This window comes from Enhydra lutris, unplaced genomic scaffold, assembly GCF_002288905.1.
Source record: "Enhydra lutris kenyoni isolate GAN:26980312 unplaced genomic scaffold, ASM228890v2 scaffoldscaffold66, whole genome shotgun sequence".
NCBI lineage: Eukaryota > Metazoa > Chordata > Mammalia > Carnivora > Mustelidae > Enhydra > Enhydra lutris.
In genome coordinates, this window is record NW_019154150.1 from 4,918,878 (window position 1) to 4,931,914 (window position 13,037).

Here is a 13,037-nt window from a genome sequence, read left to right on the forward strand (position 1 = left end):
TGGGCCACACCCTGTGCTGAACCGGTTTCCTCCACATTAGCTGCTATAATGGACTTTGGGATAGAACTGTGCAAAAATTGCTCCGAGAATGATGCCCAGAGCCCAGGCTGTTGCCAGGCCCCAGGCGGAGCTGGGCTCCCCACCGCCCCTGTTCTACATAAATCCCCTAGGTGCCAAGATGGCCTTGCTGCCCACTGGCCAGCTACACCACAGTGGCCAGCCTGACATGCCATGCCATCCGAGGTCTCTGTCTCTGCTGCCCCCCACACCTGCTGGGGCAAGGACTCCTCCAAGGGCACATCTGATCTTGACTTATGATCCGCCTATACCCAGCACTACCCACCAGCCCACCTATACCCACCAGTGGTGGGCCCATGTAGAGCTGGGGGTGCTGCTGCCTGCTCAGATTCCTCAAAGCCCTTGGGAAACCTAGATTCTAATACCACTTCTCTTATCGGCAAGAGGCAGAATGGTCTTGGCCAAGTCTCCTCTCAGTTTTGGGTGTCAGTTTTCCCATGCGCAACATCTGTCACCTTAGGGGGAAAATTCCCATACTGCTATTAGGTATGTCCCTGTGAGGGTAAGGTTTTGAGTGACCAGTAGACTGAGGTTGCAGTAGCAGGGGACTGGGGATTAAAAGAGGGTCCCACTGCACCAACTCAGGTCTGGTTTGTGTGGCCACTGGCTATTCCACCTTCTCCCCCTTGTCCCAACTGCTAAGGAGTGAGGGGTGCCTGGGCTGGCAGCCAAGGACCATCCAAGGGAGGGCTCTGCATTCCTGGGGAGACTCACTGAGTGTGGGAAGAACTTCTAAGAATGCGACCCACCATCTCCTTTTACAGATGGGGACACTGAGGCCAAGTGAGGTCTTGTCCCAGGTCACTCAGTGCAGTGAGCCACTAGGAGTTCTACCAAGGTGCCCTGGGGATTGTGTCAGTTCTAACTCATGGGATAGGCACCTGGGTGACCCTGCCAGGTCAGAGGGCTTGTGCTTGGGGTCTGTGGTCAGGCAGCACTGGTCAGAGGCACTCTTGAAATAGGGAGGCGCTTTGTGATCAACCAGCTGCCAAGTCTCACCTAATGCATCAGTGGCTTTTGCACCTGGGTCTGAGTGTTAGCCTCCTGGATGTTTGGGCTCCTAGCCCTGGGGTCTGTGGTAGGAGGCTGCCAGGACCATGGCTCCCTGCAGAACAGCCCAGAGCCTTGGAGCCACCTATCTCCACAAGACTGATGTTTTACTGGCTTGCTTGAGGGCCACTCAGGTCCCCCACCAACGGCAGGTGGGGTGGGGTGGCAAGGCCAGATTAGTCTAAGGGAAGTAGGAACACCAGGGTACTAGGGACAGTGGCCCGAGCTGGAGGGGTTCACTTAGGGATGTACACACAGTCCTTAGAGGTTCCATAGGTGAGCTGACTCCTGACACAGCCCTGACCCCCCTTACTTCACCTATCCATTTCTCAATGCCCTCTCATTTGCTCAGGTAGGCTGCCTGGACCTGGAGGTCTTTAAGAAATAAAAGAGGAAGTGGGGCCTGGGGGACCTGTCCTGCAGACAGATGTGTCTTTGGACCTATGCCTCCCTGACTAGACAGCCTGGGCTCTGGGCCTGCATCTTCCTTGGGAGAGGTCTGGCCTGGGTCTGGAGCTCAGGTGCCTTTGGAGACTGTTTCTGATCCACGGCTTTGTAGTTGAAGGGGCCTCATTCTGTGCCAGTTTTCAGTGGTGGGACGGAGTTTTCCTTTTTTCCTTTTTATGTTAGATTGGGAGAGGAGATCAAAGATGTTATCAATGTCTTGTAACTTCCTATTATGTTGCAATAGTTGTAAAACTATTAATAATTGAATAACAAGAAAGACAATCTGATTAGTGTATTATTTATTATATTAATCAGTTCTGAAACAAAGTCCAACTCAAAACATTACTAAGGATACTATTATTACTTGATTTTAGAAATGGCATAATCCAAACTTATATTTCAATAAATTTTCTTATGTAACCTTTAAGGAAGGAATTTTTCATCCCCATCATTTGGCTCTGGGAAATCTTTATAGGCAACAGAAAAAAAAAATTCAGTATAGTTGTTACTGAAGGTTCAAAGAGATGATACGCACAAACTATAAAAATTACAAATCATTATTTCTTTTGAACACACATTTGAATTAGAATTTAAACCATTTAAATAATAGTGTTTTAGATGAATTTGAAATGTATTTAAGAATTGTCGTTAACGGCTCCTTTTCTTTCAGTGGGGAAAAAACTCCTTTCCTATTTCTTCAGCAGCAGGGGCTACAAAATCCCAAATTAGGATTTATCTTATCCTCTTGAGGTGAAATATATTATCTGAAGGGAAACACCTGTGAAGAGAGAAGCCCTGTGTCTCCAAGCAGGTCCCCCGTGTCCCTGGGGGCTAAGCTGTGCTGTGGCCTCAGGGAGCCCACACAACTATGCACAAGGGGCAGCTCACAGGGGCCTCACCCCACGAGTGAAACACTGGTAGGAACAGGAAGCCAGAGTTGAGGGGATGACAGAAATCCTGAATGGCCTGAGCCATTTTACACTCCCTACTTGCTGGGAATCTTGGAGAAATAAGCAAGGTTTTTCCGGATAGTTTGTCCACAAAAATAAATGAGTTACGTCACTGATTCAAAGACATTTACTGTCTGATAGTGTCATGCTAACCAACAGTTATAATATTTTAATAGGTAAGAAAACTTCTGGATTTAAACCTAAATATTCTGTCACTAAGATGTTTTAACAAACTGGTATCAGACTACTTAAGACAATGTGAATACTATACATTGCTTTGTTTTTCCTTCTACTCTTTCTTTCAGGAAAAATCTGGTTATCTAATTTTTGCTACCCATAAGTCTCCCGTTTTAAACAGTAACTGTCCCCTCCTGGCTGCAAAACACACGTTTATGCTGACACACAAGAGGCAACTATCCAGTTGCATGTTGAACGAGTCCCATTACTTGAGAGCTATGCTGAATGAGACCTGTTTACATGTACCCACGTTAAGTCATATAAAAATAGATATCCTATGTACACATTGCTAAAAAATGTTCTTTCATTCTGACATCTTTTTACCCAATCTTGCCAATCAGATAAGAACCACCATAAGACTGGGAGATAAAACCTTTTAAAATGAGTTTTATAGCAGAAATTAAGTTTTTAAAAAGTTCCACTTTTAGAGCAACAGAAACTTCGTTCTTGTAATATGTAAATACTGTTACATCAAATTGTGGATTTAAAGAAGTTTAACAATTTCTTATCTCCTCAAAAATAATACAGATTTTCTGTTATTTAATGGCTTCTCCATCCTTCCAATTCCAAGGAATACAAAGGTCTCCATCTTGCATAACAGAATAAAAATGTGAAATGCAGAGGTGCATCCCTTTTAGGTAAGGCAGTGATTGTTCTAGAAGTCTCTTACAACAATCCACCATTTGTTTACTAGAAACGCTGGGCTCCTTATAAAACTTTTCCAGAGAAAATTTCTTCGTTGAAGCCTGTATCAATTCATTTTCAATAACTTTTAACCTGTTATATTGAAAATAAACATAATATTGCCACAAGCTATCACCAAATAAAAGAACATAAAGTGTAGATATAATTTTATATATTGGGCCTCTTTCTTTCAAGATTTTATTTAAATTCAAGTTAGTTCACATATACTGTAATATTTCAGAGGCAGAATTTAGTGATTCATCAGTTGCATACAATACCCAGTGCTCATTCCATCACATGCCCTCCTTAATGCCCATCGCCCAGTGACCCCATCCCCTCACCCACCTCCCCTCCAGCAACCTTCAGTTTATTTCCTAGAGTTAAGAGTCTCTTACGGTTTGTCTCCCTCTCTGATTTCTATTTTTCCCTCCCTTCCCCTATGTTCATCTGTTTTGTTTCTTAAATTCCACATATGAGTGGGATCATATGGTATTTGTCTCTGACTCACTTACTTTACTTAGCATAATACCCTCTAGTTCCATCCATGTCATTGCAAATGACAAGATTTCGTTCTTTCCCATGCCTAAGTAATATTTCATTGTACGTATATACCACATCTTTATCCATCATCTGTCGATGGACATCTAGGCTCTTTCAATATTTTGGCTACTGTGGGCATTGCTACTATAAACACTGGAGTCTAACTTTCTACTTTCAACACTGAAAATGGTATCCAGCAAGGGTAAATGACATGTTTAGAAGACATGCCAATAGTTCTTATACATGTATCTTTGATAGTATTTGTTAAGTCTTTTAGCAGTAATGGGTAAAAATAATTAAGACATAATTTTAAAAGTTCTTATCCTGCCTCACTGAGCAGCTGTTAGTAAAAGCAGAAAGCTGAGTGTAAAAGCCCTAGTTTTAGACTGTAGGTGAACAGTCTGACCCTAGGGCAGTCATGACTTCTAGAGACTCCCAAACACACCCACCAGGCTCATAATAAGACCAGGCACCTGGGGAAGAGGCACCTCCCCTCCACTCTCTTCTATGCCCATCAGCTCCCTTTCTGTTCCCTCCCCTTGGCCTATGGGCTACGATGCCTCTTTTTCCATCAAGGGCTTGAGTGAAGGCCTACAAAGCAGACAACTCAGGGCAGAACTCAGTGTCTTAAATATAGGTGGCCAATGTTTATGGGTATACGTTGATTAACAGATTCAATCCTCCAAATCTTGGGATGTGTGAAAGAGGCCTCCACCTTGTCACACCCTTGAGGGGTGTGCAGACCAGCATGTACATCTCTTGGGAAGCCCGCACAGTAAGGTGAGTAAACCAAAAGTGCCATGGTCAAGGGTTCCTAAAGAAGTTTAAGTATCGCACTAGTTAAAAATACCCAAGTAACCTCTATTTACCCACTCTTAATCTTTGCATAAAGGAAAAAAGTACCATGAAATATCCAAAAGCTAGGAAAATATTTGAAAACAGAAATAGTCATTGTAGTCAGCGGCAATGAGTAGCAGGGTCTGTAATTACTGACTTACTCCCTTCAACAACACCCCGAACACTTTCTCAGGTGGTGGTAGTTTTTTTTCCTGTAAGATGACTCCTTCTAGACAATGCTGCTTAGAGATTCAAGAAGTTGAAGAGCAGTTAGGGCTGAGGGGGTTCTCAGAATGTTCGAGTTGAACCTGTAGCTAATCTTTCTAGACAGGAAGAACCATAGGTACCATCAATAGCAGAGATTGACAAACTTTTCTCACTGGCTCAAAAAAAAAAAAAAAAAAAAAGATACTAACAATCTGACTTAGAAATAGAAAGCCTGGCATGTGGTTAAGTTACTGTGTAGTTATCCAGTGACACATCTTTATACACATCTCTGGGCAGGACATGCATTCCCTTTCCTTCTCAGAGAAGCCTCTGGCCTCATTCCTAGGTTGCCCCAACCCCTAGGCCACAACCTTTACAACCACGAGGTCCCATTAGTCCTTCTGGGGTGTAATCTCGGAGGAGAATCGAGCCCAGAGAGGGCAGCCTTCACTGGGGCTCTCTCTGGGGCAGCCTTCACTGGGGCTCTCTCTGGGGCTGGCCCCTCCAATAAGGAGATGGTGGGGAACAGCCTTTCCCTTCCAGGGTGTCTAGGGGACCCTAGCCTGCAGGCCAGTTCAGTGGAGTGACAGGCCCCAACCCGACTTCTCACAGGGCGACTCACTCTGGCTGCTCTGATGAGTCACCGTGTTGACCTCACAGGTAGGATGGAACTTTCAAAAAATAACCTATGTGAACTGCATTTCTTTTTATTTTACTTCCTCATAATCTAGAAGCAGTACACCAAACCTACAAAATGGAAAATTTTCCATTTTCCATTTTCCATGGCCACGGAAAAACCAGAAGCAGCAACTATAGTATAGCCACCGAAACCATCAGCCCTCACAGTGACAGGTGGGCCAGAGCTGCTTCCAAGGGTTAAAGCTGACTTATAATGGTGAGAAATCACATGACAACATGAAGGCTTACTAACCAGTCAAGAAATGGGACATCCGTGCCATTGGAGCTGGCCAACAGAGCTGTCACCAAGTCCACAAACAAAACAAAGAGATGTAGCTCCTTCACTTATTTTATGCACAAAACAATCCTGTTATCTTTTGTCTTCTATGGCTCTCCTCCACCACCACCCTTTCTTTCAGATGAGCGGCTGGTGGTGATGCGGAACCAGGGGCTCCCATGCACACTGCTGAACAGTTACCTCAGATCCCCTACCTTCCAGGTTCTGGTCTCTGTCCTTCTTACCCTCCTCCCTGGACTTGTGCAGCCACGTTCTCTGGGCCACTGTGTTCCCTTCAGTGCCCCTATGGCCTTCTGGGAGCGCTAGCCTTGGTGCTTCTCACTCGGCCCCTCTCTTGTCCAGCTACCGCAGATGCATGCAGAACCTGCACCTCCTACCAGAAACACAGTCCAGGAGGGCAAGGACCTGGGCCCATCATTCTCTTGGTGGAACCTGTCAGTCTCGGGCACACAACAGTCATGGCAAAAGACTGCTAAATGAATGAACGAGTGAGTAAATTCTCAGTATCCAAACCTCCTTTGCCAATGTCCTTAGAAAAACCTCTTTTGAATGTAATATCCTCCTTTCTTCATAGGAGATACATAAAACATTATCAAGCAGTATCCAATGCCCACAAATCAGGAAACTGTCGGCTACAAGTCCTTCAAAGATACAAACAACAGAGACAGGACTGCTTATGAACTGAAACAATTTTTTACTTTAAAACTTCTTCTCATTTACTTAAAATCCATAGTTCTCAAAGTTTTAAACCATCAAGATTCCTGTTATTTAAGCAGTAACTGAATTTTTCCTTGTTGCCACCTTTTTTCCATCTGGAGAATTTCTTTCTGATATTCTTACCATTTGTTCTGCCCCTGAGTTGATTTTTATACTAACAAGCCTTGCTTCTCAAATGGAGGCGCATGGCGGTAATGTCATTGAGGCTTCATAATCAGAAACACCACATGCAATTCCTGGCAGACCAAGGCGGGGGATAAAGAAACGTGGAATATGCACAAGTCAGTCCACTTCCTAAGTTTCATGCAGTTCTTATGTCCCATCTTTATGAATTCTGAATACCTGAATTTTGACAGACTGACTGACAGGCAGGACATTACAAAGGGCTCGTGGCACTTACTCTTCTTTTCTTTTCATGTTGTCTCTCGCCTGCTGGGCTTTGGTAAGAATAAACCACTGGAGGTTTGCTGGGTCACAGAGGCTTGGGATGTTAAAGTGCCCGAGTTCATGCAAGCTTGGAGCGTATCTGTCACTGGAACAAAACACACGTGAAAGGAAGAATCACTCATCCCTTGTTTCCCACTCCACCCCCAAAGAAAATATTTTAGTAGTCTGATGAGTGATAAAGGAATTCATCAAAAAAATCTACTTTACTTTAAAAGTATATAGCAAAATTAGGCTTTAAGTTTTGCTGTTCCTCAAAGACACACACCCTTGGGATGACCACATTCCTCCTCACCCCGTGGCCACCCTCATCTGTGAGACAGAGGCTGTAGCCCACTTCACTCTCAGGTGAGAGGGGAGGTGTGTATTTAGCACCAAGCACAGGTTGTGAAAACTGTAATGTGCACAAAAATGTGGGTTACTGATGCAGTATTAGTTTAATCCTAGACAGTTTTTCATAGGACTGACTTTGCCCTGTACGTGGCAATGTATTTCAAGACTGTTTGCAGAGTCAATCCTTCATCCTCTCCAAGTTGGCTTTTTTAATGTGTAAAAAAGAGTGTTGCTAATGAGAGTGACATTCTTTAGTTCCTAAGAAAAACACAAAACAATTTAATCTACTTACACACACAACACATCTAAGTGAAAGAATAAAAGTCATTCTTGTTTTAGATATTTACCTGTTAAGGATCATCTGTAAACCACGCAGACTTCGAGGGTGAAAGGGTATTCTGTTTTTCAACAGTCTATGATAGAACACATCAAGAAGAGAGTAATATTCTTCAAGCGTCAATACTGGTTGTAATTCCTCGATATAAACCACTTGTATGCCTCCGAGAAGGTAGCTTATTTGGTCTTCTAAAAGCATCAGCCTCCTCCGAAGGTCAAAATAACTTGGTAACCTTTCAAAAAGCTACAGAATTTAAAAAAAAAAAAGTGAAAGAAATATTTACTTTTATGTTATTGTAATAGCTCAATTTTAGGATTCCAATAAATGGGATTGAGAAATTTTAACAAGAAAAACTGTTTTCCTAGAAGGAAAGTTCTAATAAGTGAAAGAAAAAGACTTAGTGTAATGCTAGAAACATTAATATTCAAAACAAACCACTATAATCTTAGGGATTTTTGGACAGGACTGAAGTGACTACAGAAAGAAAGAAATAGGTTCCAAGTGAAAATAAGTCCTAAGTACTGTTATTTAAATCTCATATTAGTTTAGAATGATTACATGGTCTAATAGAGAAGGGTTTGAGAAATAAAGAACATGGATTTCTTTTTTTTTTTTTTTTTAAGATTTTATTTATTTGACAGAGATCACAAGTAGGCAGAGAGGCAGGCAGAGAGAGGAAGGGAAGCAGACTCCCTGCTGAGCAGAGAGCCTGATGTGGGGTTCGATCTCAGGACCCTGGGATCATGACCTGAGCTGAAGGCAGAGGCTTTAACCCACTGAGCCACCCAGGCCCCCCAAGTACATGGATTTCAATACCAAGTGTACTTCTTCAGAATTTAATTCAACAAAACTCAATTCCATGCAATAAACATCACTGAGCACCTACCATATACTTAAGCATGAAATTAAGCACCTGTAGTGTATAGATTATAGGTGCTCGGCCCTGATTCTCAGTCGGGGTGCAAGTGAACAAAACAAGAATCAGGATTCTTTGTACTAAGTGCCACGTCAGCATGAGTGGATACAGAGAAGACACGCAAGTAAAGCTTTCTAAGAAAGTCTAATGTGACCGTCTGAAAAGACTGGATTTCGCGGGAGTTAGATGCACATGGAAGTGTGTCGGGGAAGAGAGACCAGAGTCTGGTCCGCTGAAGTGGGAAGACCTTGGTGTGCTGTGCTGAGGACTCAGACTTTACCTAGAGAGCTAGGGATGCACAACTTACACAGGCGTGGAAAAGCATCAAAACCTCTGCTCTAATAAAAGAAAAAGCAGTATACTAATTCTACAAATCATTTATAATAGACTTCTAACACTCTGAAAATCATTTCCCTACCCACTTACTCCACTTTTCTCTTAATGATTTATCTATGTATAAATGGTAAGTACCTTTAAAAAACTGTTCATTTTCAGATAACTGTAGATTCATACATCTTTCACCCTTTCCCTAATGGTAACGTGTTACAAAACTACAGTATAACATCACAACCGGGAAACTGACATTGATACAATCCACTGGCCTGATTCAGACTTCATCAGTTCTACTTACACTTAGTTATGTAAGTGTGTATTTAACTACATGCAGTTTTATCCCATGTGTAGATTCACATCCCATGACCACATGATACAGAACAGTTCCACCATAGGGATCCTGTGCGCTCAGCGATCCCCCACGGACCACGGGGGAGAGCCGCCTACTCCCCAACCCCTGGCAACCACTAATCTGTTTTTTTCCACCATTTTGTTATTTTTTTCCACCATTTTGTTATTTTAAGGATGTTATAAAAGTGGAATCACACAATATGTAATCTTTTGATACTGACTTTTTGCACTCAGCACAATGCCCTTGAGATCCATCCAGTTGTTGCTGGTATGAGTAGTTCATCCCTTCTTCCTGTTGGGTAATATTCTGTTGTATGGATGTGCCACAGTTTAATCATTCACAGCCTGAAGGACATTAAAGTTGTTGTAGTTGTTGGCTATTATGCACATTCATGTACAGGTTTTTGTGTGGACATAATTTTTCACTTCTTTAGTACAAACGCCCAAGGGTGCAACTATTGGGTCACATAGTAAACATGTTTAGTTTTGTGCTGTCATTTTCTTTTCCAGAGCCCTTGTACCATTCTACCTATCCCCCCCAGTGACAGATAAGTGATCCTGTGTTTCTGCACCCTTACCAGAATTTCGTGTCATTATTTTTCATTTTAGCCTTTCAAAAAATTTGTCATCTGTAGGTCTTCTGTGCTGTAGCTGTTCAAGACTTTTGTTTTTTTGGATGGTTTGGGTTTTTGATTATTGAGTTTTGAGTGTTCTTTTATGCACTCGGTACACAGACTTTGTCATCGTCAGATATGGTTTGCAAGTATCTTCTACTGAATATTTGATTTGAACAGACAGTTCACAAAAGTATATGGACAGAAAATAAGCCCATGAAAAGATACTCTCCATCATCTGTCATTATGGAAATGCAAATTAAATCCAAATGAGATAGCACCACACATCTATTAGAATGGCTAAAATTTTAAAAAACCACCATTGTAAGCATTAGCAGTTTCTCAAAAGGTAAAATACCCTACTTATGATCTGACTATTCCACTTTAGGAGAAAAGGAAATATATGTGCATCTGGACATAATGTTTCTTTCTTTCTTTTTTTTTTGGACATAATGTTTCTAACAGCTTTATTTCCCATTGCCAAAACTGACATAACTCAACGTCCATTAATAGGTAAATGGATAAACAAATGGTAATATGATGGAATACTACATGGAAATAAAAAGGAATAAATTCTTGATACATGCAACAGCAAGGATGAATCTGAAATTATGTCAATGAAAGAAAACAGAACTCCCCGCAAAAAGAAGTATATACTTTGTGATTCCACTTATATGAAACTCTAGTAATATAAACTGATTTATAGTGACAGAGAGCAGGCCACTGGTTGCTTGGGGAGAGGGTGGCAGATAGAGGAGAGAGTTTACAAGGGGACATGAGCATACTTTTGTGGGTGATGGATATGTTCACTATCTTGATTGTGTTAATGGCTTCATGGGCATTTACACATGCTAAATCTCATCAAATTATACACACTAAATATGTGTAGTTTATTGTATGTCAATTATAACACTGTAAATCTGTTAAAACCAAAACAATAGAATGCAGGCCTTTTAGGCTACACTTCAGGAAAGACTATAAAATTTCCAAATAAAAACTGACTTAAAAATCAGGCCTCTAAGTATTTTAACTACATGATAATAAATATCTATTCTGAAAATAGCTGAAACTATGATTCGAGATTTAGTTCACTGACAAAGTAGCATAGTTTTAAACAAAAGAAGGTCTATGACAAGTCAAGATTTTTTGCTTTGAAACTTTTCCTTACTTTTGTCCAGTGATGATGGACATCCATTGTTCCTAGCATCACATGGCCCACTGCACTCATCCCGGATCGGTCTGTAAATATTATTGTACATCCTGATAATAAAACACAAACCCTTTGGTCACCCAGAGATGCTTCATTTTTTTAGCATTATGCAAATAATGACTTAAATTTAGTATACAAATTCAGGGTTCAATTCAGCAGACGCTTAAAGGTTAATTTTTTATTTTTTCAAGATTTTATTTATTTATTTGAAAGAGAGAGAGAGAGCACTAGCAGGGGAACAGCAAGCAGAGGGAGAAGCAGGTTCCCCGCTGGGCAGGGAGCCCCATGTGGGAACTGATTCCAGGACCCTGGGATCATGATCTGAACCGAAGGCAGACACTTAACTGACTTAACCATCCAGGTACCCAAGGCTAATTTAAAAAAAAATTTTTTTTTAAGATTTATTTTAGAGAGAGGGAGAGAAAGAGAGAAAGAGAGAAAGCACGAGCATGCATATCTGAGGGAGGGCGGGAGGGAAGGGCAGAGGAGGTGGAAGAGAATCCCAAGCAGACTGTGCTGAGCTCAGAGTCTGCCACCTGGCTTCACCTCAAGACCATGAGATCATGACCTGAGCTGAAATCAAGTCTGTAGCTTAACAGACTGAACTACCCTGGCATCCCTTAAAGGCTGATTTCATGTCATTGTTTTATTCAAAGGAACAGATTTTAAAATTCAGCTGTGATAAAGTCCCATCTGTAAGGGCTTTTAATACTTTGTTTACTTTCACAATTTACAGATGTGTATAGCAGCTGAGTGATATTTAAAAAAAAAATGGAAATTGTTTACCTTTTGCATTTTTCAGTGTTTCCAAGTTCTGCTGTGCTAAGCGGCCTAAACTATGCAGCTGGCTACAGCGATGGGCGATGCCCCAGCTCCTCTGCCACCTGGTACAACAGAGCACACAGGTGCATTAACACCAGGCAGCCCTGAGGGAGGAGGCCTGCTCTCACCCCCAGCTGCCTGATTCCTGTGAAAACCAGGGAGTTTCTCAAGTAGGCATATGTTTTCCAACTAGCTAATTTTTTTATGAAGCAACCAAATGGAAAATGAATGGTTTGCCAGAGAGTAAAAATATTACTACTATGTTCAGATACCCAAACATTTAAAACAAGCAAATATACTATGCTGTTGTTATTTTAAAATAAAGGAATGAAATGGGGAACACTTAAGGAAACCTTTCTCATCTCCACATTATTCAGTGATGACGATTTTGTTTTTGATTTAAGTTCTAATTAGGAACTCTAGGTCTAGATCAGATCCTTTTTATCTTATTCTAGAGAAAGTGATTTTTTAAAATGACATGCAATCCACTTATTTTCTAAATGAACACTGAATCTTAGTGACGAAACGGAACCTGACATCCACATGGTATCACAGAGGCACTGGCGTACAGTGGTGTAAAGACCACTGATCTTTAGAAGCATCAGAACATCCCTCTTTGAATTCTAATTCTGTGATTTACTGGCTCTGTGACCTTGAATAAGTCCCTTCTAGGTTTCCTGCTGTTTCCATTTCATACATACTAAGTGGGATCACTTCCCCCAGCACAGGCAGCATAAATCTAAGGGATAACATATGTGGAGAAGTAAGGTACCCAAAACAAGCTCTCAAAAAACAGGTTCCTCCTTCATCCTATCACTAATTCTGATGAATGTCATCGCTAGTAAAGTGGATTTTCAATTAACCCACAGATGAAACAGATGTAATTTCAAAGAATTAATACTGTGATAAAGCTATTAAATACAGTTCTTATTAATAACTGGTCTTTCACACAGG

At 41.5% G+C, this 13,037-nt stretch overlaps 1 protein-coding gene across 2 annotated transcripts in view; it reads right to left on the bottom strand.

Moving 5' to 3' along the window:
• Nucleotides 1-1,867: 1,867 nt before the first annotated feature.
• Nucleotides 1,868-13,037, bottom strand: part of LOC111159086 (T-cell activation inhibitor, mitochondrial) — a 39,955-nt gene continuing 28,785 nt past the window's right edge. The window contains exons 7-11 of one of the 2 annotated variants that reach the window (XM_022521474.1): nt 12,048-12,145; nt 11,220-11,311; nt 7,848-8,080; nt 7,124-7,255; nt 1,868-3,539 (exon numbers count right to left, since the gene is read on the bottom strand). In XM_022521474.1, the coding sequence (XP_022377182.1) occupies nt 3,299-3,539; nt 7,124-7,255; nt 7,848-8,080; nt 11,220-11,311; nt 12,048-12,145 (796 nt within the window). In that variant the 3' untranslated portion in view covers nt 1,868-3,298. Of the gene's footprint in view, nt 3,540-5,236; nt 6,648-7,123; nt 7,256-7,847; nt 8,081-11,219; nt 11,312-12,047; nt 12,146-13,037 lie in introns of those variants that run through there. The other variant, XM_022521475.1, reaches the window with a different exon arrangement.